The sequence below is a fragment of the Scyliorhinus canicula genome, chromosome 16 (assembly GCF_902713615.1).
Source record: "Scyliorhinus canicula chromosome 16, sScyCan1.1, whole genome shotgun sequence".
Taxonomy (NCBI): domain Eukaryota; kingdom Metazoa; phylum Chordata; class Chondrichthyes; order Carcharhiniformes; family Scyliorhinidae; genus Scyliorhinus; species Scyliorhinus canicula.
The window spans coordinates 142070448-142093016 of record NC_052161.1 but is presented as its reverse complement, the minus strand read 5'-3'; the positions used below and the strand labels follow the sequence as shown (position 1 = coordinate 142093016).

The following is a 22569-nucleotide window of genomic DNA, read 5'->3' as shown; positions in this document are numbered from 1 at the left end:
TCTCTTACTCAAACTCATTCTTTCCTGATGTCAAAACTGTCACAATTCTTTCGGTTTCTGATCCCCCCCCCCCCCCCCCCCAATCTCCCATGAACACAGTGGTCTTTGTAAATCCAAGCTGCATGTTAATGAGCCATTGCTATTGATTTATCACCTCTTCCAACTTTTGTCAAAGAACAATACAGCACAGGAACAGGCCCTTCGGCCCTCCAAGCCGACCATGGTACCTGCCTAAACTAAAACCGTCTGCACTTATGGAGTCCGTATCCTTCCATTCCCACCCTATTCATATATTTGTCTAGATGCCCCTTAAATGTCGCTATCGTACCTTCTCCCACCCCCTCCCCAGGCAGCGCGTTCCATATATTTACCACCCTCTGTGTAAAAAAAAAACTTGCCTCGCACATCTGTTCTAAACTTTTCCCCACGCACTTTAAATCTATGTCCCCGAGTACTTGACTCTCCTACCCTGGGAAAGAGCATCTGACTATCCACTCTGTCCATGCCACTCATAATCTTGTAGACCTCTATCAGGTCACCTCTCAACCTCCATCGTTCCAGTGAGAACAGACCAAGTTTACCTAACCTCTCCTCATAGCTAATGCCCTCCACACCAGGCAACATCCTAGCAAATCGCTACTGTACCCTCTCCAAAGTATCCACATCCTTCTGGTAGTGTGGCGACCAGAATTGTGCACAATATTCCAAATGAGGCCTAACTAAGGTCCTGTACAGCTGCAACTCTCTCTGCCTGTCAGCACTTGCAAGAGTTCTACCATATATTGTGTAATTCTACATGCATTGGACCTTCCAAAGTGCATTACCTCCCCGGACAGGAGCCGGAATGTGGCGACTAGGGGCTTTTCACAGTAACTTCATTGAAGCCTACTCGTGACAATAAGCGATTTTCATTTCATTTTTCATTTCACTTGCCCAGATTAAACTCCATCTGCCATTTCTCCGCCCAAGACTCCAACCAGTTTATATCCTGCTGTATCCTCTGACAATCTCTTCACTATCTGCAACTTCAACAATTATTGTGTCGTCTGCGAACTTACTAATCAGACCAGCTACATTTTCTTCCAAATCATTTACATATACCACAAATAACAAAGGCCCCAGAACTGATTCCCGTGGAACACTGCTAGTCACAGTCTTATGTTCAGAAAAGCACCCTTCTACTGCTACGCTGTCTTCTGTGCCCAAGCCAGTTCTATATCCAACTTGCCTCCTCTGATCCCATGTGACTTCACCTTTTGTACCAGTCTACCAGGAGGTACCTTGTCAAAGGCTTTACTGAAGTCCATGTAGACAACATCTACTGCCTTCCCCTCAAATTAGTGAGGCATGACCTCCCCTTCACAAAACCATGCTGTCCATCACTAATAAATCCATTTGTTTCCAAATGTGAGTAAATCCTATCTGGATTGGATTGGATTTGTTTATTGTCACGTGTACCGAGGTACAGTGAAAAGTATTTTTCTGCAAGCAGCTCAACAGATCATTCAGTACATGGGAAGAAAAGGGAATTGAACAGAATTCAAGAAAATACATGAGAATACATAATAGGGCAACACAAGATATACAATGTAACTACATAAGCATTGGCATCGGATGAAGCAGACAGGGTGTAGTGTTAATGAGGACAGTCCATAAAAGGGTCATTTAGGAGTCTGGTAACAGCGGGGAAGAAGCTGTTTTTGAGTCTGTTCGTCCGTGTTCTCAGACTTCTGAATCTCCTGCCCGATGGAAGAAGTTGGAAAAGTGAGTAAGCCGGGTGGGAGGGATCCTTGATTATGCTGCCTGCTTTCCCCCGGCAGCGGGAGGTGTAGATGGAATCAATGGATGGGAGGCAGGTTCGTGTGATGGACTGGGCGGTATTCACGACTCTCTGAAGTTCCTTGCGGTCCTGGGCCGAGCAGTTGCCATACCAGGCTGTGATGCAGCCCGAGAGGATGCTCTCTATAGTGCATCTGTAAAAGTTGGTAAGGGTTAATGTGGACATGCCAAATTTCCTTAGTTTCCTGAGGAAGTAAAGGCGCTGTTGTGCTTTCTTGGTGATGGCGTCGACATGAGTGGACCAGGATAGATTTTTGGTGATGTGCACCCCTAGGAATTTGAAACTGCTCACCATCTCTACCTCTGCTCCGTTGATGCTGACAGGGGTGTGTACAGTACTACGCTTCCTGAAGTCGATGACCAGCTCTTTAGTTTTGCTGGCATTAAGGGAGAGATTGTTGTCGTTGCACCACTCCACTAAATTCTCTATCTCCCTCCTGTATTCAGACTCGTCGTTGTTCGAGATCCGGCCCACTATGGTCGTATCGTCAGCAAACTTGTAGATGGAGTTGGAACCAAGTTTTGCCATGCAGTCGTGTGTGTACAGGGAGTAGAGTAGGGGGCTAAGTACGCAGCCTTGCGGGGCACCGGTGTTGAGGACTATTGTGGAGGAGGTGTTGGTGTTCATTCTTACTGACTGTGGTCTGTTGGTCAGAAAGTCAAGGATCCAGTTGCAGAGTGGAGAGCCAAGTCCTAGGTTTTGGAGCTTTGATATGAGCTTGGCTGGGATTATGGTGTTGAAGGCGGAGCTGTAGTCAATAAATAAGAGTCTGATGTAGGAGTCCTTGTTTTCGAGATGCTCTAGGGATGAGTGTAGGGCCAGGGAAATGGCGTCTGATGTGGACCGGTTGCGACGGTATGCGAATTGAAGTGGGTCAAGGCGTTCCGGGAGTATGGAGGTGATGCGCTTCATGATCAGCCTCTCAAAGCACTTCATTACAACTGACGTCAGGGCCACCGGGCGGTAGTCATTGAGGCACGTTGCCTGGTTCTTCTTTGGTACCGGTATGATGGTGGTCTTCTTGAAGCAGGTGGGGACCTCGGAGTGGAGTAGGGATAGGTTAAAGATGTCTGTGAATACCTCTGCCAGCTGGTCCGCGCAGGTTCTGAGTGCACGACCAGGGATCCCGTCCGGGCCCATCGCCTTCCGTGGGTTCACTTTCAGGAAGGCCGATCTGACTTCGGAAACTGTGATGGTGGGTATGGGTGAATTATGGGTTGCTGGGGCACTCGATAGCGGGTTGTTGGTTACCTGCTCAAACCGAGCATAGAATGCGTTAAGTTCATCAGGGAGGGGTGCACTGCTGCCAGAGATACTGCTCGGCTTCGCTTTGTAGCCCGTTATGTTGTTTAGTCCTTGCCACAACCGCCGAGAGTCTGTCTGTGACTCTAGCTTAGTTTGATATTCTCTCTTGGCATCTCGGATGGCTTTGCGGAGGTCGTACCTGGATTTCTTGTATAGGACAGGGTCGTCTGCCTTAAACGCCTCAGATCTGTCCTTCAGTAGGGAGTCAATCTCGCGGTTGAGCCATGGTTTCCGGTTGGGGAACGTACGTACTGTTTTCTTTGGCACGCAGTCGTCCACACATTTGCTGATGAAGTCTGTGACGGTGGTGACATACTCATTTAAGTTAGTCGCTGAGTTCTTAAATATGGACCAGTCCACTGTCTCTAAGAATCTTTTCCAATAATTTCCCTACCACTGACGTAAGGAAGGTTCACCGCCCTGTAATTTCCTGGATTATCCCTTCTTAAACAATGGAACAACATTGGCTACTCTGCGGTCCTTTGGAACTTCACCTGTAGCCAATGAGGATACAAAGATTACTGTCAAAATCTCAGCAATTTCCTCCTTTGCCTCCCGCAGTGTCCTGGGGTAGATCCCATCAGGCCCTGGGGACTTATCTACTTGAATGCTTTTTAAGATGCCCAACACCTCGTCTTTATTAATATCAACATGACCCAGAATATCTCCACACTCTACCCTATACTCATCCACCGAGTCCTCCTCTTTGAGGCAAAGTATTCATTTAGTATCTCTCCCATTTCCTCTGGTTCCATACATGGGTTCACTTCAATATTCTTTGTTCGTGTTCTGTGAAGCTTTGAGCATTTTTTATATTTTGAAACATCTGATTCAGGTCACCATTGATGAAATAAGATTTTTTTCATATAATATATATATATTTATATCAGTCCTGTGTGATCCACAAAACAAGAATGTTGACTATGACCAGCAGCTTAATTTATTTGTCTAATTTCTGGTGACAAAGTTGGCAGATTTACCCCAGTGCAGATTAAATAGCCATGGCTAGGTTTAATCAATCCACACTGCTTAATATATTGAAGCTTTCAGTTTTAAGAATCCTATTAGATTGAAATTCCGGAACGGGATGTGGAATATTTTGTGTATCTCACTACATTGGATTATTTGGCTATGACATTTTCATCTTTTTTCCCCCCAATGTTTGTCAGACTCTAAGGAAAAGGAAGAGGATGCTCTCAAACTGAAATGTGAATTTTGTGGAAGGCTTGATTACGCTCATAAGTTCAAAGGATCAAAAAGATTTTGCTCCATGGCCTGTGCAAAGAGGTAAAGTGTCAGCAGAACCATTGGAATATTCAAAGTTTTGCATTGGTGATTGAGTTTCACCTTTTCGAGGCGCTCAGCAGCATCTGTAGCAAATGTGATTAGAAGCTTGAGACTCCGTGACATCCCGTTAAACTTTGCTGGAATTCTGCGCCCGAGGCTCATTTGGTCAATGCCCTGATCAGTGTCGCTAAGTCATTCAACCTCGCGAACTGCCTGGTTCGGCCCCACATCTGCAGCCGCATCACTGTTCTCATTCAAAGCTGTCTGGAGTTGGCATTGGTGCTTAAAGCTACGACCGAAAAGTCAGCTTAACCAGCGAAACCCGCTGGAAAGTCCGCATGTTGGTATTGGGTGGTTAACCGAATCTTGTCTGGGTGTGATGCCTCCGTTAAGTCACCAGTCACAGTTTGGATTCACATGTGAAGAATTTCCAGTTTGTAGAGACATTGGGGGTCAATGCTTTGGTGATAATGTGAAAACCAGCATTAAATAGGCACAGACCTAATGAGAACACCGGTTTAAAGTCTGGATTTGGAACACGATTTTGGTTCTAATTACTGATTACCATAACTTGAACTTGACAGGAGATGCTCAACCTGTCAGGCACTGGAAAGAAGAAATCTTCATTCAGCAGTATGTGCCGATTCCTCACACCCACTTCCTCCGAATCTGTGGAGTGCGCTGGCTGCCACATAGGGACACATTTCAGGGAACGAGTGAGAGGTTCCCAAAGAGGTACCTGAGGTCCCGATGGAGGACGTGTAGGGGAGGAGTGATGTCCTGCATCCACAGAGGAGAGGAATACTCTCCTGAAGCAGAGTGCCGCTGTGTCTGGCCTCATTTCTTCCTCCCATTCCTCTAGACCAAAGGAAGCCTAGAGCATGATCCCCATAACAAAGTACTCGCATCCCCCTGGCGACCCCTATAAGGTGTCCTCTCGCACAGAATTCTTTAGATGAAGTTCTCAAAATAAATGTTGGTGAGAGTGTTGGTGACATATTAGCAAATTATCCCAGAAAGTCTCCCAATGTGTTTAAAAAGTCCTGGTCAAAGCTGCAGTGATGAAGAGTTGGTGATTGTACTTTTGAATAGCACTCAACATTCCCAGCAATGATTTATGTGCTCCTGTTCAGTTGGTTGCTGTTGGGGGAGATTGTTAAGTGAAGTATTATCCACCAAAATGTCAAGCAACCTCTTTAATGAGAGCTGACCGACAATCTAATTGTCTATCAGCTCTTCAACAATCATCTGGGTGATTGTTAGTAACGCGCGTTTCAACCTTTCCCAACATGGCCTCATGGGCAACAGTGAAAGACCCCATCATACTCACGATTTTAATGTCTAAAGAACTTAACCAAGATTTACCCCTCTCCGGTGCCATAGAAACTGCACCTGAATGTAAGCCACCTTTGTAAAAAGACAGGAGAAATAAAGTAAATTTGTTTTAAGTGTCCTGAAAGAAAGTTTGGCTGTACTTCTGAATCACTTTTCCATTTTCGACAATGCCTATTTTCTGCACACTCGAAGCACAAGAATGCTTTTAAAACTGGACAAACAGAATTTAGGAAACTGGATCTTTGCCACTGTAATGTGTTTTTGTGTCAGACCAAAAATGTAACTGAACCCATTGAGGGTTTGTTCCAGTAACGAATCAGGAGAATAAAATTCCACAAATCCAGCTGTTTAAACGTGTTCCATTTTATTCAAAGGTATAATGTTGGCTGCAGTAAGCGAGTGGGTCTCTTTAAACCAGACAAGAGCAAATACTTACAAAAGAAGGAAGGAGGCAAATTAGGTCGGCGAGGTCCAAGAAAGAACACTTTACACAATACCACTACAGAGCAACACAAGAAACAGCTGAAGGTAAAGGTCCACCATCTACAGAATGGCTGCAAAGTTGTCAGCAGCTGTTTATTTCAAATAGTTTTCCTCAAGTTAATCTGGAAGCTGTCCCAATGCCTCTATCTATACAGAGCACCTATATTAAGTCTGTGTTCAATACATTAATCACCACTTGGGAGAGATGTAGCAAATAGCCTCAATACCCCAAGACCATAGAGAATTAAACACTTTGCATTTATGTAGTGGCTTTAATGCAGAAGAATGTCCCAAGTATTATCGGGTTTTAAAATTCTTTTGAGGGACAGGAGCGTCACCAGCAAAGACCCATCCCTAATTGCCCTTGAACTGGGTGGCTTGTCACCATTTCAGAGTGCATTTTTTGTGGATCTCACGTAGGCCAGACCAGGTGAGGACGGCAGATTTCCTTCCCTAAAGGACATTGGTGAACCAGATGGGGTATTTACGCCAATCAGTGACAGCTTCGTGGTCATCATTACTGAGAGTAGCTTTCAATTCCAGATTTATTCGTTGGATTTAGATTCCACCAGGTGGCATCCGGACCAGTGTCCCCAGAACATTATTAGCCTGTGTCATCCGCATTACCAGTCCAGAGACTTTACCACTTCTCCCCAGAGGAGGTGTATAGAAAAACAATGGAAGGCTGGGTGAAGGAAGTAGGTATGAGCTTGGGTTTTGAGAAAGGTCAGAGCAGAGGAGGGCATGGCAAAACGGCTGAAGACACAGCCGCCAGAGGAGAGACCAATGGGAGAAGAGGATGAGCAGGAGGTGGGAGTCGAAGAACAGGAGTGGGGGAGGGATGGAGGAGATGGGAAATGGGCAGGGAGAGTCCCTGGAGAGATTTAAATACGACAGTGAGAATTTTAAATTGAGGAGTTGGCGAACAGGGCATCATAAGACCATGGCAACCAGCAAATAAGATATGGCCTTGGGACATGAACAAGCAGTTCTAATGGACAAGCTTTATTGGCCCATTTATCTACATAAAGGTTTTTGATAAGGTTTGCACCTGAAAAGAAGCAGCAATCTTTTTAAGGATGATAAACGTCTCAATTTTGTGCGGATCTTTCTCCTAAATTATTTCATTTTGAACTTTAGATTTTTATGTATCGCCAATAGTTGTCTTGTGGGGCAGCACGGTGGCGCAGTGGTTAGCACTACCGCCTCACGACGCCGAGGTCCCAGGTTCGATCATGGCTCTGCATCACTGTCCGTGTGGAGTTTGCACATTCTCCCCTTGCCTGCGTGGGTTTCGCCCCCACAACCCAAAAGATGTGCAGGATAGGTGGATTGGCCATGCTAAATTGCCCCCTTAATTGGAAAAAATGAAGAGGGTACACTAAATTGATGAAATAAATAAATAAATACTTGTCCTGCGGTTTGGAATTGAAGGCTGCTTGATTGCTCAATGCAGAAATTGAACAAAGAGATTGCGGGCTCAGATCGGGAACTCTGGTTTGGTCAGGACAGTGTTAAAATCATTCCAGCAATAATTTCAATTTGTTATCAACGGGGGCTGAGCGCAGGGAAAATTAAAGCAAAGCTCCAGCCAGTTGGCATTTGAATAGCTACCTCCTCGTGACTTATTGTATTCAGACACTGAGTTACCCAGCTGGACACTTCATTCTGAATAGAGACCTGAATGAAGAAAGCCCGAGAGATGGGCACAATACATGCAGCTGATCGACATTCTAGCCCAAGATCAGCGAATCAAGAAGAGTAGCTTTGTTTAAACTAATAAATAATACAATTGGTGCAGAATCAAAAATCTAATGTCAGGAATATCATTAAAATAACGGTGCAATAAGCACAAATATCAATAAATGCATGTTCTCCCCCAGGGCCACGTTCTTGCAGAATCTTTCCTATGTACCTGTTCACAAACCCCCTCCCAGTGTGTTCAGCTCCACAACACTCTGTCTAAATGATGCAGCTATATTAGATTTACAGTATGTGACGTGCTGCAACAAAGAATTTGCATTTTATAGCGCCTTTAATGTCGTTAAATATCCCATGGTGCTTTTCCGCATCGTTATCGAACAAACATTTGACCTGCTAAAACTGTAATAGATGAACAGTAAGAAGTCAGATTCATCTCGGGAAGGAGCTGCGCTCCAAAAGCTAGTGATTCGCAACAAACCTGTTAGACTTTAACCTGGTGTTGTAAGACTTCTTACTGTGCTCACCGCAGTCCAACGCCGGCATCTCCCCATTGCGTAATAGATGAATGTCGACTACAAATTGATAGAAGCAATTTTCAATCTTGTTGGGACATACTGTCTCGAGCTGGATTGTCCTGGTGGGTCAGTGGGTAAATACATCCTGTGTTGTGGCGCAAGAACATTATAAAGCATGGAGTGTCTCGGTTCAGTTCCATGGTTTGCAATGTACTCACATTGGGCCCCCTGGGCTACGAGGTGTTTTAAAAAAAAAAAATTTAAAGTACCCAATTCTTTTTTTTCCCCCAATTTTCATTTATAAATTTAGAGTTCCCAATTTTTTTATCCAATTAAGGGACAATTTAGCGTGGCCAATCCACCTAACCTGCACATCTTTGGGTTGTGGGGGTGAGACCCATGAGGGCTACGAGGTGTTGATTCTCAGTCTGAATGTAGGTAGTTCTGAGAGTTTAGTTGGTGAATATTAATTACAGATGGGAATCGAACCTTGAATCTTCTCACATGTACCACATGAAATGTACTGTGCCGTGTGCCGATCAGATGTGGCAAACTCGCATTCCCGTCTCCTGCTGTAAAAGTCAGCTTATTCAAAGAATTGTGTAGTTTATGATTCCTGGGAATAAATCGCTGCTGCTTATTTGTAGGCATTTGTAATCAGCACAGAGAACCTTTACTGACAGATTATGCAGCTAAATTGACCTTTTAAAGAACCCATCATTTTTTATTTATTTCTGAGATGTGGGTATCGCAGGCTCGGCCAGAATTTATGCCCATCCCTCATTGCTCTTGCTGCACTCCACGTGGTGTAGGTACACCCACAGTGCTGTTAGGGTGGGAGTGCCAGGATATTGACACCATGACTGATATTTCTGAGCTATGGGCTTTTCCTCTGACACTCTAATGTTTATCTCCCTTCACAACAGCCACCAGCTAACATGGGGCTAAGTCAGGAGGATTCGAGCAGAGGCTCCGACAATTCCAGCTATGAAGAACCACTGTCGCCCATCTCTGCCAGCTCATCCACCTCACGGAGACGACAGAGTGAACGGGAGCTGGATATTCATGACATGAGGATGCGAGATCCAATGGGAATTGGCCATCACTTCTTGCCTAGTGATGCCACCAAGTGGAACGTAGAGGACGTGTGTGAATTCATTCGCTCGCTGCCAGGTAAAGGTTATTTTTATTATGACAGTTTAGACTGCGTGGGCGTAGATTTTAGAAACTTTTAATTTGTAGCTGCTGTATATTCTTTATTGTTCTTTTGTGAGTTTGGTTGTCTTGACATTTTTGTTTGAGGTCTCCAGATCTTTACCCTGAGATAAATCTGCTCCTATGACCCACGCTCCCGTCGTGTATGTGGACTTCACACATTGGACACGATCTACCGGCCGCATCATGCCCGTAGGGGAACACGGTGCGGCCAGTAGATGCCGGGTGAAGCCTCCCGCGGACTTCCACAACCAGTACACCTCGCGAGATCTACCCAGACCTCACGTGGTGGCGTGGTCAGGATCCTGCCCACAATGGGCATGACCAAGCCCCGCGCGCCTAATTAAGTTTTAAACCCACTTAGACGCGCTTACCAAAGACCTCCCGCGTTCCCGGCATCTAACGGCCTCCCCAGGGAGTCCACAGCCAGGCGCCGTTGGTCCACACAAATGTTGACCAGGCGGAACAGCACCCAGGGGTCCCGAGCCATCGGAGACCCTTGGGAGGACAGGGCAGAGTGTGGCACTGTCACCCTGGCACGGCCAAGGTTCCCGGATGGCACGGCAAGCCAGCAGGAGCACTGCCAGGGTGGCACTGCCAAGAGTCAGGGCCTGACTGGGCTATGCCTATAAAAGGGTGGAGGGGGTATATGGTGGGTGGGGGAGGTGCAGGACGGTCATTTGGAAGGTTGGGGGGGTAAAGGGTGGGGGGGGGGGGGGTGTCATGGAAGGTGGGCCCCAAAAGGGGTCATGGGAACCCTGAAAAGGGGGGGCCTTCAGCAACCCCAAAGCGGGTGTCATCACTTGGTAGAGGGTGGGGAAGGGTATTCATGTCCATATATGTGGGGGGTGACATTGCCATGGGTGGGGGACCCATAAGCTCACTTGGAGACCAGGGCACCTTTCAAAATGGTGGCCCGATCTCTGAGGAGTTGGTCTGGGCAGCGAGTTCAGCTCCCTCCCCGGTGATGAAAATAATTCTAAGTGTGGGCTTGACCGGGGAGAATCTCCCCAGGGCCCAAAGAAGTGACTAAGTGTGGTTAGATAGCAGTGGGGAACTGTCCAACAGAGCAGGCAGGAAACTCCCACAAAATCTGCCACAAATGTATCAATGCAACAAAGCAACTGAAGATGTGGAAGATATGACCATGAATTTGTGTCTTCCAATTGAATGGTGTAATGAGTTGGAACCAGCACTGTGCGACGTCACCATGCCAACCTTTGGGTCTTGCTTTACTTCCTGTGTACCCACCTCCCTGTTTAAGGATGCAACCGTACTCAGACATAGTTGCATGTGCGCTGGCCTCTGTCAGACCTTACTGATTGGTTTTTCGTCAACTTTGTGCCTGGATTGGAGTGTGGATTGGCACTAGAGCCAAACCTGATACCATTCTCGTGAGTCTGTGGTGTTCTGTGTTGCTAATTTTAGCATGGTTGGCATATTGTTCACAAAGACCATAAGTAGCTTCAAATTATAATAATAATCACTAACTGTCACAAGTAGGCTTCAATGAAGTTACTGTGAAAAGCCCCTAGTCGCCACATTCTCGCGCATGTTCGGGGAGGCCGGTACGGGAATTGAAACCGTGCTGCTGGCCTTGTTCTGCATTACAAGCCAGCTGTTTAGCCCACTGTGCTAAACCAGACCCTTGAACAAAGCTATAAATTTATTAGCGCTACTAATTTGGATTTGACATAATAAATATATAATCTACACTCATTTACTACTAAGCTCTACACTATCACATCAACTGTGTTCTGCTCTCACTCACACTATCTTTCCTTCAGTCTGTTCTCTAGCTTTCTCCCCAACTCTCACTCATAAGGCTTAGCATCAATGTCTTATAAACCTGTACATCTTGCTCCCTCTCGTAGTTGATTTAGACATTAACCCTTGCAGTTCTTAGAATTATGATGTTTCTTGAGTCCATGTACAATCACTTTAGCTATGAAGAGAGAGAGAAAATAATTTTCTTCTGCTTCTAGTCATGAGAAGTAGCAGTTGTAGCAGCCTTCCTGATTTATAGGGTATTCCAGAACATATTGATACAGGAACAGAAGGAATATGCCCCTTAATTCTGTTCCGCCATTTCAATTAAACTGATTTGTATCTTAACTCCCATTTAGCAGCCTTTCCTAACGAGAATCTTATCAATCTGAGTCTTCAAATATTCAATTGAGTTAATTTCAGCAGTGCTTTTTGTGGAGGAGGGGGTGGAAGAGCGTTCCAGGTTTCTACGGGCCTTTGTATGAGAAAATGCTTCTTGACACCAGCCCTGAACAGTCTAGCTTTAATTTTAAGGTGCTGCCCCCCCCCCCCCCAACGTGTGAGACGCCCTCAGATAATACAGTAGTCCTCTGCCTAACCCATTGAATCTATTAAATCATCTTAAACATCACAGTTAGATCATTCCTTGATGATCTGTGTAGGGAATGCAATTGTAGTCTATGCACCAATTTATATAAATCTTATCATTCTGGCATATCTGTTGTGGGACACCCCCCTCCCCCCACTTTGGGTGCTGTGCCCAAGATTAAATGCCGTTACCTCCAGATGGGATTGAATCAAGAGCTTTATAAAACAATGGTGTAATGCATCACTTTGTATTCCAGTTTCACTGACGTAACATTCCATTAACCTTTCCCATTCCTTTGTACCTGCTTATCCGCACTTAGATGATTTCATAAGCACTAGCTCAATCTATCCTTTAATTTCTTTCACAATAGTGCTCCCAGGTCAGGTTAGATGCAGAGTGATAAGGTCTGTAAAAATTATAAATGGGTTTGTTAGAGCGATAGGGTTTGAGACAGTAAAATGGTTCCATTTGTGGCGGTGTGGGTGACCAGATCTAGTGGTCGTATGTTGAAGACGGGCGCTAATAAATCCAGTCAGGAATTCAGGCATCATTTAACCCTTACTCATCAAGTGGTGATAATGTAAAACTGACTACCATCGGGAGTGTTTGTGGTGGACAGCAAAGATACGTTCAAGGGGAAGATGGATAAGTATATGAAGGAGAAAGGAATAGAAGGTTGTGCTGATAGTGATTTGGAGTATAGTGGAAGGAGGTTTTGCGGAGCAGAAATACCAGCGTGGACTAGCTGGCCTGTTTTAGTGATGTACATTCAATATAATTCTCTGTAATCATTCCTCAGTTCTCTAAAAGGATAAACAGTAAGTGAGGTGAAGTCCTTGTTGTCCCCAAGCACAGGTTCATCAAGTGAAAGATTAGACTCTCAACAGTTTTATTACTGAGGAACCCCAGTCAGCCAGGATAGTTCCAAAACACGTCACACTGCTCATTTTACAAATTTTGCAGTGGAAAGACTGAATTTTGAGAGCTTTGGTTTAAAATTCCTTTTAAAAGATTCTACTCCTGAAATGTTACGGTAGAATGATGTATGTCTCCACTATTTCACCGGAATTTATTGTGATGTGGTTGCTCAGGAGTCACTGAGGCAGGCACCCATGGAATTTTACCTTGACACTCCCTTCAGGAAGGGTAATGAGTGTTTTGTTGAAATTCTAAGAAGGTTTAAATTACAGAACTGTCAAGTTCTTGTATCGGTCTCTCTTCAGGTTGCCAGGAGATCGCTGATGAATTCCGGACACAGGAGATTGATGGCCAGGCACTTTTGTTGCTCAAGGAAGATCATCTGATGAGCGCCATGAATATTAAGTTAGGGCCAGCTTTGAAAATATATGCCAGAATCAACATGCTGAAAGATTCCTAACCTGAAGCAATGGGACGTCAAAGAGGACCATTGGACAGCTACAGTGACAGTTATTCTGTAAGCCAAAGTTTCTGGTCACTGTGATAGTGCTCTTTGGAACAGAAACTTGAGTGTTGTACTACAAGCTCTGACTGAAATGAGCACAATAACAAAGCAACTGTTGGCTTCATGAGAAGCTCGCATTCCGGGTACAATTTTTCCCAAATAAGGAAGAAGTGCTCTTCCACAAGCAAAAGATTAATGCAGATATATTGGCACAAGGAGTCATTTAAGAAGGTGATCCAATATGTTGAGTGTTTAGACGATGACTTCTACAGAACGTTGCTACCGTGGTGGTGGCTGGACGGCTCACTGACATCCTGAAAATAGTTGCTTTTTGGAACTAGATCTGTACCGAGGTTGGTCTCTGTTTGAAACTGCATGTTTAGAGATTAGACTTGCTTTAGAATGATTTGATAATCAACAGATCTATTTTGTGATCTTTTAATGTGCCTGGAATAACAAAACGGTGCTGTAAAACTATTCTATTTGTATTTGTACAAGGCAGGATGATGAAGTACGCGTGGGGATGTACCTGTTTCTAGAACTTTAAAATCATGTAGAAGAAACAAGCTTGCTGTCTGTGTGGCAGTATTTGCTTTTCAAACTTTAGCTGAAAATCACCTGTAAACATTCTATTTCCCAACAGAGTTTACATTTTATTACCAGGCCTTTTTTTTCTCCTCTCTCTATAATAGTGATTCAGATATCTGAGCATCACAGGAAACACATTTTTAAGAGGTAACTGATTAAACTGGGTGGCAAAAAGCTGGCTCACATGATTTAGTGAGAGGACCTGAATTGCACTCCGAGCAGGAGCAGTGGATTCACAAAGAGGACGAGCAGTGTCAGTAGCTTTCCCACCCTATGCGGGAAGATGCCGAGTGCTGTTTGTCTACCTACCGATACTTGGCCCAAGTGGCTGCTCTTGATAATTGAGCAGTGAGTTGCAGGGGTCCAACACAGCCAGTCACAACCCTGTCCTTACCTGATGCACCATATCCATTATATCCAGGAACCCCTAGCTGATTTCCTCACCCCCTTCAACCTCCAAAATCCCAGGAGCATTGAAGCCAAGTGCCTCAGCTGCTTTGAAAACCGCAGCTTTTCCTGCCCCCTGGCTCACTCAGTCTGCTTTTTAAAAAACGGAATTCTTCCAAAAGCTCCCAATGAACTACGTTTTGGTAAAATTGTCGAGGTTATTAGCGCACTACAGCAATAACCACTTTTAGCCAACGTTCCATAGTCAATGGGTTGCAACAAAGACAGTCTCACCTCTTGACCACTTGCAGAGTTTGGAGTCCGACATGGCAGCATTAACATTTGTGGCACAGTGTTTCATACATTTTTCATTTCAAAGAACGCTACACCGCTGACCTACGAGACAGAAAATGACCCGCTGGGCAGCACGGTGGCGCAGTGGTTAGCACGGTTGCCTCACGGTGCCGAGGTCCAAGGTTCGATCCCAGCTCTGGGTCATTGTCCGTGTGGAGTTTGTACATTCTCCCCGTGTTTGCATGGGTTTCGCCCCCACAACCCAAAAGATGTGCAGGGTAGGTGGTTTGGCCATGATAAATTGCCCCTTAATTGGAAAAAATGAATTGGATACTCTAAATTCTAGAAAAAGAAAATGACCAGCTTGACTTAAATTGTAGACATGCCTTTATATTAGATTTGAAATGTAACTTTAACCATTGGTCTATGTTTCTGTGTAAGTGACCACATATTTTGGACGTGCGTCTGGTCACTTTTCTACTCTGTCGTGTTTTGGCAATTCTTAAATTGAAGTTCTGACTTTTTCAGATGTTCACGTGAACAGGAGATCCCACAGTTACCACTTCAAGTGGACAATCTTAAAACAAAAATCCAAGGATTACACCCAGCAATTAAAGTGCATATCAGTTATTCCGAAGTTGTTTGAGATTTGAAAAGATGGCAAGTCTGATGGAGAAAGTTTAGCTCCCCTGATAACTTTGCTCAGTACTGGCACATTCACTGCTACAAAGTCAGCACTGTTATTAAGTCACAACGTAATAGACATGAATAGTGGATTATGATGCCACTGTTGCATTAGTTTGCCCTACAATTTTGTCTGGCAAGACAAAGCCCTTTTAAAGTGTGATGTGTGTATTCTGAGCTTCTAAAATCATATAGCATTTTGGAGCGCACAAGTCAACTGGCCTTTCTCTAATTATAGTGACTATTCCATTAGTTCCATACAAGGAAATCTTAAAATTTTCAACACTACCAGAGGGAAGGCTTTGGATGACCAAAGACAAATATTCAGCAATGTGGTTTAACATTCTTGGTTATTTATTCACCCTGTAGGTTTCTCTTTCAGGAAGCACAGTGGTAATTACACTTCAATGTTCATTTGTGCAGAACTTGAATCTTTATTTGTGTGAAGGATAACATTTGCATTGTAAGTCATTTGTGGTTTTAAAAATATCTTTGTATTACTGCTTTTCGTGTTATGTATTTTTGTTAAAAAGTATTAGTACTGAAATGTTTTTTTTGGTCGAAATGGAAGACATCTTTGGTAACTTGCAGCTCGATTATTGTACAAATCAATAGGTTCTGAGCTCCTCTATGGCTGATTGGGTTAGTACACTGCCTGGTAGGTGACCTGTACAAGCTAGGTGGCCCCTAGGTTCAGTTCACTAGTCGCGACAGTCGGACACTACAGGCTTCAGGAGCTCATGGGCTGGACAGGAGAGCGAGGGAGCGAAACTGACCAGGATTCCTGCTTCGAGTCAATATCCAGTGACCCACACTGGACGGTGAATAAGGGCTGAGCCAGACTTGGTTGTGATGGTTTCCCAGGTTGAGCCAGATTGACTGACTAACTCGCCAAGATACCCACATCAAAGACAACCACTTGAGTGAGGTGGGAAAAGAGCCACCGGTGTTGGTTGAACCACATCGCCGTGAACCAGCGCTTTCAGGGAAATGTGTGCAAATCTGAGGGGGAAAGGAAGACCCCTCCCAAAGAAAAGGTGCTTTAGCTCGTGGCTCGAGTGTCACCCATCAGCCTGGCAAATCTGAGCGCTCAAACCAGTGCCCATGTCTCCCTTCTGAGAAGTTCACCAAAGTCAGATTATTTGAAACTTGTTAGTAGATTAGTGAGATGGATTGATCAGTTTAAAACATCAGATTTTGTACATCTTCGTTTTTACAATACCAAATGTGTCGACCCTAGTCTTTGCCCATTATGAACCACCATCAGACACACAGTTACATCAACCTTTCCTAATCTTGAGAAATTGGCAGGAAACGTAGCTTTTTGGCATTCTTAACTATATATTTTTTCTTATTTAATAAAAGAGCTGTGAACAGTTGAAGATATTACTTTAATTGTTGTACCTCGGTAAAACAAAGCAATAAACATTTTGGTACTAGTAGCTGCTGTTTTGAAGGATGACATTAAGATTTTTCGGCCAAATTACAAAACTCGAATGGAGTTACTTGAAGAAATTGAGCCGAATTTGCGTTATTTTTCCCTAATTTTTATGTTTGTTAAACATCCAAAATTTCTTTTTTACTAAAATGCAACAAAATGCATTGTTTTAAAATGTGCATCACTCTTTGCAATGAAATGTTTTTTTTTACATTTTAAAGCCATTCTCAAGACCTCTTGTGTTAGTTGAGTGCCTGCCTCAGATTTTGACTTGTATTTTGAGATGCACGCACCTGTTTCAAAGGCTACATGGATATTCAGTGATGGAGTTCAGTCTGTTTGCAATGTGCGTCCTTATTTCACCAAACCTTTACTGAGTTTCTGTAGTTGCAGGTTCACTTCTTGATGTAAATGTGAATTGAAATAGCAGTGTCTACATTCCTGCGAGATGTCTTCTTTTCCTGTTACCAATGTGTTGCCGAGTTCACTACTTGGCTTTGCCTGGTTTTGTTATTTTCAATAATGTTCTAATTGTTACATTACAAATTTGAAACCAAAATTGACACCATTCGTTGAGAACCCGCTGAATGAGGCTGCAATAAATTATTTCCGAGCTGTTCGATTTGAAGCGGAAGTCAAGCACGGCCCGTTTGAGTGAACAATTACTTCTGACTGCAGATGTTTTTTTTCTATTTCTTGTGTTGTTACGTAATAAATCGATTTCAAAAAAAATACTGCGGCTCTTTATTCATTTTTGATGAATTTACGTTAAGTTTTATTTCAACCCAGACCCACCCAGTAACAACGATGATTCTGGGACAAAACTTTTGGTGGATTACCTTTAAGGGTGGGGAAACAGTGGTGTAGGGTCCTGGGGTCATGCTCTGGGGAACCAGGTTCCGATCCCGCCGTGGCAGATGGTGAAATTTGAATTCAATAATAAAATCTGGAATTAAGTCTAAAAGTTGACCATGAAACCATTGTCATTTGTCGTAAAACCCCATCTAGTTCACTGATGTCCTTTAGGGAAGGAAATCTGCCGTCCTTATCCAGTCTGGCCGACACGTGACTCCAGGCCCACAGCTATGTGGTTGATTGTTAAATGCTCTCAGGGGTGGGCAATAAATGCTGACCCAGCCAGCGACGCCCACATCACATCAAAGAATAAAAAAAAGGATTGTGGGGGAGGACTGAAATTGAGCAACAGCAGGAGATGAAGATAACACTTAAAATAAGCAAAATATTGCAGATGCTGGAATCAGAAGCAAGAACAGAGGTTGCTGGTTGGAGACTGTTCTCCCGCTGGAGATGAATCGCCACTGATTTGCGCTCGCACTGGGAGCAGAAATCCAGGCGCATTTCCCTAATCCTGGCCATACAAACGTATACATGACAGGGATTGCAAGGGATTCGCTCATTAATCCCGCTATCAGGCCACCATTTTGAGTGGGCAGCCTACTGGCGAAGTCCGGCGGCTGGCCCCCTCCTCCTCCCCTCTTCCCCCCCCCCCCCCCCGGCAACGCAACGCATTCCCACTACGGGGATTCTATAGGATTTCCCCCCCTCCCCATCAGTGCAAGCGTGAACAGACCTCCCCTACCAGAGACCTTCTATTACAGAGACCCCCATAAGGGAGACTCCCACCAGTGACCCTCAATTACAGAGACTGCCCCCCCGCTGAGATTCCCGCAAGAGTGTCCTATTCCAGAGATGCCCACCAGAAACTGAACCCCCCCCCAATCAGAGAGGCCCCCATCTGGAAGTCGCCCAGAAGAGAGACCCATGCCTGGAAGCTGGAGAGCAGTCCAGACATAGTCGGTGAAAATAAAATCACTAATTTAAAACTCACCTGTGCAATACACCTGCCAGCTCAGGAAGCAGGAAAACAGGAAGCAGCACCTATCATCTCGATTGTTTAATCTCATTTCCCTTCCCGCTTGAGTGGATTTCAAGTAGCCAGCTGTGAAACAAGCCGCAATGTTTATAAACTGCATTCTCCATCGGAAAAGAGAGCACTTAACTGTCTTTGATGGGGTCCAAGAACTGTCAATCATAGCTAGATGAGTCAGATTTGCACTGTGGCGGTGAGGGTGGCCTTTCGATGGACTTTGGGGTCAACTCCCTTAACGAATTATCCCCTTGGTCCACTGCGAGGTCCATCATGACAGGGTCACGCTGAGAAATACCTGCACAAGTTAAGGTCCATGTGAATCCCAACCCAGAGGCCCGGAGATTCACTTGGGCTTGGAGAAATCGGGTGTCTGGCCCGTTAATAGGATGCAAATAGGCCATCTCTGTCCTTTCATCAGAAACAGTAAATCTATAAATTTGTACTCAATCCCTTTCCTAATCCAACACTGAAACCTTATTTGCTTTTGTTTTAGTGCACATCAGACTGCTCCATAATTTATCCATTGACTCTGGAAACTTCCCTCTAATCCTGCTGTACCTCTTTAACACATGGGCCTACGTTTTTCTAATGGCCGGGTCTCAGATCTCACCATCTGAAGAGTGGGCAAGGATCACATCCCCGTTGACTCCGAGTCCCCGGCAGGCATTTCACACTCGAAGTCTTTAAAAATGGTGGATGGGTCCCAAGTCTCAGATTCTCGTCCCTTTCTCGTTTCTGGCAGAATTGCCCTATGCAGTGGAGATATGTGCCTGTAACCAGCGCACAGGGAGCACTCCAATCTGGCCAGCTCCTTTAAGGAGTCGCAGGAACCCAAAAATAGCAGTCGGCCGAATGGCCTATCAAGCCTGCTCCACGATTCAATGTGATCATGGCTAATCTTGTGCTACATTCAAATAGAAAATAATGATGTACTTTAAATTTATTAAAAAAGTATCTCATACTGAATGTTGGAGTCTAAGACAGATATTGTAATTTTTTTACCTTTCTGAACTTGTGTAGTAAAGTTTATTTTTGTTTGGTCAAAATCCGTGGAATCTTGTGATTGAGGCAATTAACATGACCATAAGATGGATCTTCATTCAGAGAGCCCAGCAATCATCAGGAGAGATAAACGTTGAGGGTTGGGGGATTGGCCAGGATACAGACTGGGCAGGGGAGAAGACTGAGGGAGGGGGAGGTTGGGAAGAGACAGCCGGAGCTCGCAGCCAATTGTTGTACTGTCGGGGTGGCCAAAGGGAGAGTCTGATTTTCTGCATGGGTATGGGGGGGGGGGAGAGAACTGGGAAATTCCTGTATCTGGTTGGCAAGGTTATGTGCAATGCCAGGGAAATTCACCAGGTGGGCGCAAGGGTAAACCTGGACCTGAAGATTACAGGTATTAAAATGAGTGACAACAGTCAGGTTTGAGACCATGACCGAAGCAGAGAGGGCACCATCCACTCAGGTTAGCTAAGGTGTACTGGTGCTTACCGGTAAAATCCAGCTGAGACCTGTTGAAAACCAGTCCCCAACAGCTCAGGCCTGAACTGGTCTAGTACTGGTCCGAACTGTTTTTTTTCCTTCTGGATGTTTCCCGAAACAAATTGTAGGTAAGCACCAATCGGGAGCTCAACAGTACTTCTGGTTCAGAGCTTTATGTAATGAGCCTATTATTTCTCAGTTGAGACATGAACACTGGTCTCCCTGTAGCCGTCTGTTCAGCCTGTGAATAAGGTGGGCAGCGTAGACTACACATAGTGAAGACATCAGAAATATTTCTGTCATCCACCTGAACGTTAGTCGAATAAAAACTGCTTGGCCCAAATAGCTACATGTCTGAGCAGATCATCTACTTCTGACGCTTATAGCACAAAAGGTGTGCCGTGCTATTGGAGCTCCAGCTTTCAGATGGGGCGTTACAAACCCTCTTCTCCCTGCTGAGGAAGATTTTGTCAATTCCACCTCGAAGAACAACACAGGAGTGATCCTGGTGTCGAGGTCAATCTCAATCCCGCAACTAAAATGACTAAAAACAGATTATCTGGCACCTGCCTCATTGCTACTTGTGAAGTCTTGCTGAACATTTTATTTCACGTCCCATCCTTATAGATGGGTGGCACGGGAGCACAGTGGTTAGCACTGTTGCTTCACAGCTCCAGGGTCCCAGGTTCGATTCCCGGCTTGGGTCACTGTCTGTACGGAGTCAGCATGCTATCCCAGTGTCTGCGTGGGTTTCCTCCGGGTGCTCCGGTTTCCTCCCACAAGTCCCCAAAGACATGCTTGTTAGGTGAATTGGACATTCTGAATTCTCCCTCAGTGTACCCGAACAAGCGCCAGAGTGTGGCGACTCGGGGGTTTTAACAGTAACTTCACTGCAGTGTTAATGTAAGTCTACCTGTGACACTAATAAAGATTATTATTATTACTGGCAGCAACCCAAGGATATCCTTATCATTCTTGGACTAGATTTGAACTAAAGTTCCACAAATGAATATTACTCAAAACTGCAACGTTCCGCCTCAGAGGCAACAGCGCTACCAATGGGAATCAAACTGATGAGATAAACATGTAGCAGTCGTTCAATGTCAGCAATATTCTACACTGAATTAAACGACTATTTAGTCTGTTTTGGTGGCTGTAGATGAGTTCATTGGCGAGGATGCCGAGAGATCTTTAATCCAAAACATATTATATTCCGAAGCAGAAGTACAGAGTGTTCTGAGGGCAAAGCACACAGGAGATGTTAATACGTTCAGGTTTCCAGTAACAATAACTAACATCTCTGTGCTGCAATACACAGGAAACTGGTCATGGCTATGTGAGCAGATTCCATTCAGTAGTCAGTGTAATGTCTACACTTTCTACTACCAAGTGCCAATTACCATGTAGCTCATTGGCATTGCTCATTGCAAGTCAGGTCTCCTTCAAGATGTCAGCCAGACAGATGGATTGAGGAAGCAGCCATTAGTGTGAAAATGCCACACTAACCACAGTGAAAATGCCACACTAACCATAGTGTTTGAAGACTTATTTCAAAATTTGACAATCACATTTTAACTCACTGGCCCCAAAATATCTGACTTGCTCTAATGAGGCTGCCGTAAGTAATTGAGGCCACTGCTGTTGGTCTTCAGAATGTTAGAGCATTAAAGGAGGCCATTTGGCCCATCTTTGGCCAGCTCACTGCAAGAGTAACTCACCCAGTGCTACTCTCCCACCTTGTCCCCCCCGCCCCACAAATCTTTTATTTTCAGATCATAGAATCCCGACAGTGCAGAAGGAGGCTATTCAGCCCATCGAATTATTCCCCTCCCTATTGCAATAACCCCTTAACCAAACGACACATTTTTGGACACTAATGGGCAATTTAGCATGGCCAATCTACCTAACCGGCACATCTTTGGACTGTGGGAGGAAACCGGAGCACCCGGAGGAAACCCAGGCAGACACGGGGAGAACGTGCAGACTCCGCACAGTCATCCAATTGAAACCGGGTCCCTGGCGCTGTGAGGCAGCAGTGCTGACCACTGTGCCACCGTGCCGCCCCATAATGATCCAATTCTCTTTTGAAAGCCTCAGTTGAACCTGCCCTCAGGCAGAACATTCCAGAACTTAATCACTCGCAGAAAGGAGAGGTTTTCCCCATGTTGCCCATTTGCCAATCACCTCGAATCAGTGCCCACCATTGCATAATTTTCTCCCGATCTCAGTCCAGACCCAGAATGATTTTGAATATCTCTATCAAATCTCTCAACCTTCTCTACTTCAAGTAAAACTGCTTAGTTTCTCCAATCTATCTGCGATATTGGAGTTTCTCATCCCTG

At 44.8% G+C, this 22569-nt stretch overlaps 1 protein-coding gene across 1 annotated transcript in view; it reads left to right on the top strand.

Moving 5' to 3' along the window:
• The window catches only part of LOC119951066 (polyhomeotic-like protein 2), a 313199-nt gene extending 295611 nt beyond the window's left edge, over positions 1 to 17588 (top strand). Inside the window, exons 12-15 of the mRNA XM_038774103.1 lie at positions 4315 to 4432; positions 6142 to 6295; positions 9396 to 9642; positions 13264 to 17588. Of these exons, the coding sequence (XP_038630031.1) occupies positions 4315 to 4432; positions 6142 to 6295; positions 9396 to 9642; positions 13264 to 13418 (674 nt within the window). The 3' untranslated portion in view covers positions 13419 to 17588. The remainder of the gene's footprint in view (positions 1 to 4314; positions 4433 to 6141; positions 6296 to 9395; positions 9643 to 13263) is intronic.
• The last annotated feature ends 4981 nt before the right edge of the window (positions 17589 to 22569 follow it).